Source organism: Engraulis encrasicolus, chromosome 14 (assembly GCF_034702125.1).
Source record: "Engraulis encrasicolus isolate BLACKSEA-1 chromosome 14, IST_EnEncr_1.0, whole genome shotgun sequence".
Classification (NCBI taxonomy): domain Eukaryota; kingdom Metazoa; phylum Chordata; class Actinopteri; order Clupeiformes; family Engraulidae; genus Engraulis; species Engraulis encrasicolus.
The window spans coordinates 50,974,330-50,984,329 of record NC_085870.1 but is presented as its reverse complement, the minus strand read 5'-3'; the positions used below and the strand labels follow the sequence as shown (position 1 = coordinate 50,984,329).

Genomic DNA, 10,000 nt, shown 5'->3' with positions numbered 1-10,000 from the left:
GATCACGAAAATGTAATCAGTTGTTCTTTTTGTCATTTGCAGTCATGTTTCATCAAAATCCGTTCCTTACTTTTTTCAGTTGTCCTACTGACAGACAGACAGACAAACAAACAAACAGACAGACAAACCAACGTGATCGAAAATGTAACCTCCGTAGCATAGGTGATAAACGGAATTCGTTTTAGTAACGTTGATATAAAAGAATATAGTATCATGAGTTAGATGAACAGAAAAAAACGTTTCTTCACCAAGGCACTCCACAAAGTACCGGTAGTTAAAATGTGTTGTTATAATAAAAAAAAAAAATCACTATACTTTTTGGAGAACCCTGGTTAAGAAAGGTTTCGGTACCTTTTAATAACGTCAATATTACAATTAATAAATGTGTCTGGCTACCTTGGCGACCTGTCCGAAGCTGCCCTTCCCGATGACCTTGAGGAACTCGTATCTGTACGCCAGGTGGTCGTGCGGCACGTGGATGTAGCCCCCCTGGTCATCGTCATAGCCGCTGTTGTTGCTGCCCCCAGCAACCGACGCAATCTTCTTGGCGTTCGGACCCACGAAGTAAACGTCGGGGTAACTCTGAGGAGAACACACATGTTGGGGTTAGAGCATGACACGGGAGTGGATTTTCACTCCCGTCCCATCCCGGTCCCAGAAAAAAAATCCCATCCCGTCCCATCCCGGGCTGAAGTAAAAGAATGAAATCCCATCCCGTCCCACTCCTGTAAAAATGTCTCCAATCCTGCCCACTCCCACTCAAAATCAATCATTTTCGTTTGTTTTTATTCCCGCTCCTGCCAGCTCCCATTCGTCTTTATTCCCACTCCTGCCCGCTCCTGTTAATCTTAAACATTTTGACTCCCATCCCGCGGGAATCCCACGGGACCCACAGGACCCACAGGAATTCCCGAAAAATGTCATCCTCTAGTTGGGGTGACGGTTAATTACAATTATCTCCCTTCACAACGGAATTCTCTTTTCTGATGGGTTGATGGGGTGACCATTAATTTTGTCAAACCGGTTAAGCGTAAAGCCATAGACAGCAGAATCTTTGTTTGGAATGGCGACAGTCTCTAAGGCATAACGTTGTAGAAATGATGTGCATGATCTACCGAAAATTGAATTATCACACCGTCGGTATTCCCTCCAAACCGCCACCCACACACACACCCACACACACACCCACACACACACCCACACCCACACACACCCACACACACACCCACACACACACCCACACCCACACACACCCACACACCTGTATCTCTGTGACCTCCAGTGAGTTCAGCTGCTGCCTGTACTGCTTGAGCGCCTGCTCGGGGCTGAGGGCGGCGGCGTTGCCCAGGGGCTTGACTGGCGTTGCCTTGGCGACGCTGGTGTCGGTGGACTTGGCGGAGCTGCTGCTGTCCACGCTGCGCTCCTTCACCAGGGACGGCTGACTCTTCACCACGCCGTTGCTATGCACCACGCCGTTGCCATGCACCACGCCGTTGCCATGCACCACGCCGTTGCCGTGAACGCTGTTGGCGTTGCCGTGGCTGGCGGCGGTGCCGTTGAGGTGCGCCACGCCGTTGCCATGGATGCCGTTGAGCTTGCGGTTGTAGGCGTCCTCGTAGAGGTACTTGACCTTCATCTGGCCCGCACGCACACCCGGGAGGTCCTTCATGACGGCCTTATTCACAGACTACAGGAGAGAGAGTGGGAGAGAGAGAGAGAGAGAGAGAGAGAAAGAGAGGGAGAGAGAGAGAGAGAGAGAGAGAGAGAGAGAGAGAAAGAGAGAGAGAGAGAGAGAGAGGGAGAGAGAGAGAGAAAGAGAGAGAGAGAGAAAGAGGGAGAGAGAGGGGGAGACAGAGAGAGAGAGAGAAAGAGAGAGAGAGAGAGAGAGAGAGAGAGGGAGACACAGAGAGAGAGAGAGAGGGGGAGAGAGAGACAGAGGGAGAGAGAGAGAGAGAGAGAGAGAGAGAGAGAGGGAGACAGAGAGAGAGACAGAGAAAGAGGGAAACATTTTAGTGTGTCTGTGTGTTAGGGGTGTAAACCAGAGCCTTCATGGCCATTCGATTCAATATCGATTTCTTAGTCCAACGACTCAATTGTTTTCGTTACTCGAGAATGCTCCACGATTCGAATCAATTCAATTCAATTCGATTCGACTCAAATCAACGGTTCATTGTTTTTTGTCTTTGTTTTTCTCGGTCATGTTGCCTGTTCTGTTAATGGGGGAATTGTTTTTTCTCCTGATCTTAAATCAGGAGAGTATTCCCTACGCTGCTGCTGTCCCCTGAATTTGAAAAAAGTTTTCCTTGGTGCTCGGGGACTCCTCTGAACAGAGCCATACCTCCAAATCTAAGCATAACTATTCAATAAAGAAATTGCATTCAGAATTTCTGATTCTTATCTTGTGTTTCTTGACTGTAATGGACCAGACAGAAATTGTCTTTGTTTGCAACGACAATGGACAAACAGATACCACTTCACTTCACTTCACTGGTGTTGTATTGTTCCTGGTCAACAGAACCGTATTGTCTTGAGACAACAGGATTGTATTGTCTTGTCCAGCTTGTGTGTGTGTGTGTGTTGTCTTTAACAACACTGTGGCGTTGTGTCCCGCCAAGGCTCCTGTACGGTGTGTGTGTGTGTGTGTGTGTCCAGGCTCCTTTACTTCGTTCAGCCTGTGGTGAGGTTATCCTGAGAGACTTACTGCAAAGATCACGTCACCCAAGGAAACCTGAGAATGAGGTGTGTGTGTGTGTGTGTGTGTGTGTGTGTGTGTGTGTGTGTGTGTGTGTGTGTGTGTGTGTGTGTGTGTGTGTGTGTGTGTGTGTGTTTAGCTTAGCTAAGTGTCGGGGCCACCAGAGCACTCTGAGGTTAAGAGCACTGCTTAGAGCCAGTGGAGTGGAGAGAAGCCCGGGGATTGAACCCACACCCATCTGTCGCCCCATGTGCCGCTACTCAGCCTACTGAGGTGCAGATTACCAAGAGGCTGAGCGGCCTGCCCAGTTCCCAAGCCATGGGCGAAGTTGAGGATGTCCCAATTATTTTTCCTACTATTTGACCTTTATTCAGGTCAAATACGGTTTAATTGCTGCTCAGTAGCTGGGCTTACTGTGAGCACAGAAGATGGCAGCGCACGAAAACGCCTGTTCTCCCTCTGCTCTCAGAAAATAACAAAAAAAAACAGCTCCTTGCGCTTGACCTTAGTGTCTTATTTAGTGTGGGAACAGCTCTCACCCTTGAACCTCTATTCAACCAGGCAGGTCCCATTGGGGTAAACAAAACAACCCTTTTCTTCCAGGGACTCCAGGGTCTAAGCCTGCCTACTGTAGTGCAGATTACCGACCAAGCGACAGACAGAGCGAAGTCCACGCAGTTTCCCCGAACACTTGATCGCTAAGGCGCCCACCTTGACAACAAACACCTACCACCTTGACTAGGTGTCCTGAAAAGAGAACGATTTTGTGTTGCATGTACCAAAATGTTTACTTTTAGGGTTTCCATATTTTATAGAACTGCACTGCATCACCTTTCTAATGATGATAGCCCTCGATTGTTAGTCGCTTTGGTTAAAAAGCCTCTGCCTAATGTAATGTAATGTAATGATAGCCACGTGTCTCTGACACCTGCTAATCCCACAACGCCTTAACTAACCAGAAGTCTGCCATGGGAAACACTGGCATGGGCCAAAATGGATGTCCCGTGTACCTCCCGCCAACCTCCAGCAGATTAATAGCACCGACCAGACCGACCGGGTCAGACCAGCTCCAGCTCCACACAGGCTGGTGTAGATGGACTTATGCCAGGGACAAAAATACAATCACACCACTAGACCTCAGTGTCTCAGGGATTGCAAATCAGACCCAATAGATATCCCACTAGTAGACATCCCACTGCATGTACTGTAGGGTCATTGCTTTGGTTCCACAGGTCTGCAGCATGAGACACACCGTCCAGCCCTTGTGTTAGCAGGCTACTCTGGCCAAGATGTGTATGAGAAATAAAAGCAACTACACCTCTATCCAACTACACAGCTATCCAACTAACTATGCTAAGGCTACTGTTAGGGCTGGGTTCAAAAGATCGAATCGCGATCCAATATCGATTCATGCTCAAAAAGTGTGATATCGATTCACAACTTTGTGGATCGGTCTTTTGCAGATGATAATAGCTGCTATTTTCTCAGCCACATCCTTTAGCTCTCCTCCACATTCATTTAGGTAAGGCTACGTGCACAAATACACATGGCCTGTTCATGTAACTAGTGCCACTCTTTTCCAACCTTTCTCTTTTTCCACTTCTTTCTCTCATACCAAGGCATTTCATGTTTGTGGGCATCAAATGCTGACATATTTAGGTTTTTGGAGCCGGTCTTAGAATTCTAAGCATAAATGGGTTAAAGTGACAACCCAGCAATACAGAAGATTGATATAAACTCGAATCGAATTGGATCGTGGATCGAATTGGATCGTGACCTTCTGCATCGGAATCGAATCGATCCAGGAAATTTGGATCGATTCCCAGCCCTAGCTACTGTATATTTCCAGATACAGTTCTCCAGACCGGGTGGTGGTGGTGGCCCTATGCCAGGTACCAAAGACACAGGTCAGGTCTAACTTTAGAAGGCTACTCTCTGGCCAAGGAGCGTCTGATAAACACATACTGTACTATTTATATATCTCACTACCTCTGCATGTGATCTAACTGTATGCCAGCTAGGCAACCTTACTGACTTAAGCTTAGTTCTCCAGACGGGCTGGTGGCCCTAAGCCAGGGAGAGTGCCACAGTTCAGCTCTTACTTTAGTAGGTCAAGACATATCTGATAAATACAACTACATCTAAACAACTATTACAAGACAGATATACAACTGTATATCTAACTGTATAACTACTAGGTTACTGTATATTTCCAGATCCGATTCTCCAGACAGGCTGATTGGTGATGGCCCTATGCCAGTGACAGACAGGGACACAGACAGTTGGCCAGGGACAGGCAGGGATAGGGATAGCTGCCCGCGGGGGTACAGTAGCCACCCTGCTACTGCGTTTGTAGGTCAGGAATCACATCGGATATAAACTGGACTGGAGAGGATATATACTTAGATAGCTTACCTCGTGTCACGTGTCTGTCTAATATAGAAACGTAAGGTATCCAATTGATATTTCGAACTGCATAAATCTGTCTACATTAACTACTGTCTGCCTGGTCTCAACTCTATCTAGATCTATATCCGGGTCAATGACGTTTTAATGGGGTAAATAACTTAGCAGACGTTAGGGTGGCTACCACAGCTAATGCAACTTTAGTATGAATTAAATATCTTTTTTGTTTTTACTGGATTATCTAAGAAGCATTTTCAGTGCATAGTACATTAACAACCAAACAACTGTGGTTATACCACCTGATGTCTGAGGCCAGTAAAACGTCATTGACCCTTATATAGTTTATATCCGTCGGATGAGATGGGTAGTGAGTGCTTGCGCGTGTGTTTGGTTTTTTTAGCTGAGTGCATGTGACTCTATAAACTATAAAAGGGACGTTGGCCTCGTTCACATGAGATATTTAATTCAGAATAAACTCTAAAATTCTAATTCTGAATAAAGCTTGATTCCTCCTTGAAAACATCATGTCAACACTTCACAATTCAGAATCAAATGAATGTGGGATGGAAACTCAATGGAACTATTTAATTCTAAATTAAAAACATCATGTACACGTGGCCATTATGCCAGTCGGTCGGTCTGATCAGCTGGACATTTGTTTTCTTTCTTGAGTATTTGCAGCCTGTGACTTTCGTGTAGTCTGTTGGCGAACTTTAGGTCACTTTGGATCATAAACATTGTGTCTGATAGAAGTAGCATAATCAAAAAAAATAAATAAAAATATAACATTTATGGAGGGGGCATCAATTACCCCCAATTAGTGTTCTTCAGTCAGTGATAAAGACAGCTAGATACTAGGGCTGGGTTCAAAAGATTGAATCGCGATCCAATATCGATTCATGTTCGAAAAGGGCAATATCGATTCACAACTTTGTGGATCGATCTTTTGTAGATCATTGTAGGCTCTATTTTCTCAACCACATCCTTTAGCTCTCTTCCATAGTTTCCCACTTATTTCTCACATACCAAGGTATTTATGTTTGTGTGGGCATCAAAGGCTGAAATATTTAGGTTTTTATAGTCGGTCTTAGAATTCTAGGCATAAATGGGGTAAACTGACAACCCAGCAATACAAAAGATCGATATCGAATTGAATCAAATCGGATCGTGGATCGAATCTGATCACAACCTTCTGGATCGGAATCGAATCGATCTAGGAAATTTGGATCGATCCCCAGCCCTACTAGATACTGACAGTGTTGCTTTAGAGATAAGGACATCTTAGATGAGACAAGGATTGCTTCAGAGTTACTACTAGGCCATCCTAGATAAGATAAGTGTGTACTCCATGTTGCCCAGTGATTCCAGCATGCTCGGTGCTAGTTAGCTCGCGCACGTATGTGTGTGTGCATGCCTGCGTGTGTGGAAACAGAAGGGAACAGAGTGTACCAGGTGTGCTCCCCGGAAGGGATGTGTGTTGCACACATGTGGATATACAAGTATGTCTGCACAACAGAAAGGCATTCGACTCCGGCAGTGTTTCTGACTTGACGCATCAGTGTGAAGGCATGTCTGATGTAAGTGCACACTGCAGTGTGTGTGTGTGTGTGTGTGTGTGTGTGTTGAAGATGTGCTATTGTGTCAAAATAAATGTCCAAACTGTAAGAGTTGGTATAGTCCTGTCGGTTTTGTCTCCGATTCCCTAAAACACACAAACACTCACACGCACGCGTACAGGGCAGCTGGGCCATTTGACTCGATTGAAGACTGGCTGCAAGGCAGGGCATTGGAGTTCAACCATCGATTAGTGGTGGACACACACACACACACACACACACACACACACACACACACACACACACACACACACACACACACACACACACACACACACACAATCCCCGTGATTGATCAGCAGTTGGAATAATTAGGCCACACATACTAGTCAATACCAGGCACATGCCATGCACACTCCCTGCTCTCTATCTACTACCTATGAAAACACACACATTCCCACTTACACACACATTCAGATATTAGCATAAATAACAATACAAAGTATATAAAATAGGTGGAGGTGATATGGTGTGTGTGGGTTCATGTATGGGTGTGTGTGTGTGTGTGTGTGTGTGTGTGTGTGTGTGTGTGTGTGTGTGTGTGTGTGTGTGTGTGTGTGTGTGTGTGTGTGTGTGTGTGTGTGTGTGTGTGTGTGTAGCTGTATGTATGCACACAAGTGTGTGTGTGTGTGTGTTAGTGTGTGTGTGTCTGCGTGTACATTTGCTTCTGTATGTGTGCGCGACGTATATGTACGTGCATGTGTATGCACGCGTGTGTGTGTGTGTGTGTGTGTGTGTGTGTGTGTGTGTGTGTGTGTGTGTGTGTGTGTGTGTGTGTGTGTCTAGATGAGGAGGTGCCAAACTGGTAGAACAGGATGTCCCTCCTGCAGCGAGAACACCAGGCCTCAGGACACACACACGCACACACACACTCTCTCTCTCACACACACACACACACACACACACAAACACACTAGTGCAGGAGACAACAAAGAACAATTGCCATCACACAGACAGATACTTATCTCACACACACACAGAGCAATACATGATGACTACTGTTGTGGAGTCTCTCCTCCTCCTCCGCTCTCTCTCTCTCGTTCTGATGCGAGGAGAGCTAAATTGCTGTGGGGGTTGTCTGTATGAATGTCACTACTTTACCATACTGAGAAACCACACACACACACACACACACACACACACACACACACACACACACACACACACACACACACACACACACACACACACACACACAGACACAGACACAGACACGCACGCACACACACGCACACCAGAAGGCAAGCTCAACAGCTGTAGGGGCTTGGTGTGTCTGCACGTGCGTGCGTGAGTGCGTGCGTGGGTTGAGGCCCAGTAAACCGCTTTCTCTCAGGGAAACGACCCCCTCCCCCACCCGTCCACAAGATTACACACACACACACACACACAAACAGACACACAATCACACACACACACACACAATCACACACAATCACAATCACACACACACACACACACACACACACACACACACACACACACACACACACACACACACACACACACACACACACACACACACACACACACACACACAGCGAGCCTTCCGCAGGGGGAATATTACCACTGGAGATATGTGGGAGGCATGCATCTGTCTGTGTGTGTGTGTCTAATCCATGAAGAGATGTTGCTAGCGTGCCAATGGTCTAAATTAGCCCAAGCTGCTCAATCCAGTTAGCATCAGGAGCCCAGGCTGGGCGGCAGGCAGGCAGTGTGTGTGTGTGTGTGTGTGTGTGTGTGTGTGTGTGTGTGAGAGAGAGGTTCAATCCTGTTAAGGGGGGTTTAGAGTCGCGCGTTCGCGGGGGTTCTGCACAGAGAATGAGCCACAGCGCCCCCCTGTGCAGCGACAAAACGACCCCTGGCTGCAGTACACGCATGTTTCTCCCAGGCTGAAATGTCCGTGAGCTGAGCTATGCTTGAAGACGGTGATTGGTCAATGCGCTTACGGCAGTCCGGGGGGAACTCAGCCCTGATAGGTCAGTTGTGTTCTATTCTTCTACCCTACCGCGGAGGTTTGAAGGAAAACGAAAAACACGATGCAGATGACTTGGCAGGAAATCACTGGAGTTTACTTGACAGGGAGAAGAGAAACTGTTTTTTATTTCAGTAGTACAACTTCCAAAAAATCAATTAGAAATATCCATAAAAGGCCATCATGGAAATGATATGTTTGTAGTGTGGTTGTAGCAAAGAAGCCTCTTTGTTCTTTTGTAGTGTGGCAGCTAGCTCATTAAAAAAGGGTTCGCTAATGTCCTGTAGAGTTTGAATGGGTTTGGCTGACAGTTGCTAAGCTAGCTGTTAATTAGATAGGCTATCTATTGTATTTAAAAATGGCTTTTGTTTCATTTAACCACCTCAACTGTAAAACATGAATAAAGAGAGACTCTTGTATGCTATCATTCCATGTCTAATTACGCCACAACTTTTTTAAATTAATAGCAAGAAGCCTCTTTGTTGATACAGTATATAGTACAAGTAGTGTGGCTAGCTAGCTTCTAAAACAGGGTTCGCTAATGTCCTGTAGAGTTTGAATGGGTTTGGCTGACAGTTGCTAAGCTAGCTGTTAATTAGATAGCTATCTATTGTATTTAAAAATGGCTTTTGTTTTCATTTAAACCACCTCAACTGTAAAACATGAATAAAGAGAGACTCTTGTATGCTATCATCCATGTCTAATTACGCCACAACTTTTTAAATTAATAGCAAGAAGCCTCTTTGTTGATACAGTATATAGTACAAGTAGTGTGGCAGCTAGCTCATTAAAAAAGGGTTCGCTAATGTCCTGTAGAGTTTGAATGGGTTTGGCTGACAGTTGCTAAGCTAGCTGTTAATTAGATAGGCTATCTATTGTATTTAAAAATGGCTTTTGTTTCATTTAACCACCTCAACTGTAAAACATGAATAAAGAGAGACTCTTGTATGCTATCATCCATGTCTAATTACGCCACAACTTTTTAAATTAATAGCAAGAAGCCTCTTTGTTGATACAGTATATAGTACAAGTAGTGTGGCTAGCTAGCTTCTAAAACAGGGGTTCGCTAATGTCCTGTAGAGTTTGAATGGGTTTGGCTGACAGTTGCTAAGCTAGCTGTTAATATGGCCATTAGATGTATTGTATTTAAAACGGCTTTTGTTTGGCATTTTAACCACCTGAACTGTAAAACATGAATAAAGAGAGAATCTTGTATGCTATCATTCATGTCTAATTACGCCACAACTTTCTTAAATTAATAGCAAGAAGCCTCTTTGTTAGTGGTAGAATTACGTTTCAGGTGGCTAGTCAACT

The 10,000-nt window shown here is 45.4% G+C and overlaps 1 protein-coding gene across 4 annotated transcripts in view; it reads right to left on the bottom strand.

The window, feature by feature from the left end:
- dyrk3 (dual specificity tyrosine phosphorylation regulated kinase 3) overlaps positions 1-10,000 on the bottom strand; it is a 27,448-nt gene that overhangs the window by 5,155 nt on the left and 12,293 nt on the right. For all 4 annotated transcript variants that reach the window (XM_063216054.1, XM_063216056.1, XM_063216055.1 and 1 more), the window contains 2 exons: positions 1,262-1,687; positions 397-582 (listed from right to left, as the gene is read on the bottom strand). In XM_063216054.1, the coding sequence (XP_063072124.1) occupies positions 397-582; positions 1,262-1,687 (612 nt within the window). The remainder of the gene's footprint in view (positions 1-396; positions 583-1,261; positions 1,688-10,000) is intronic.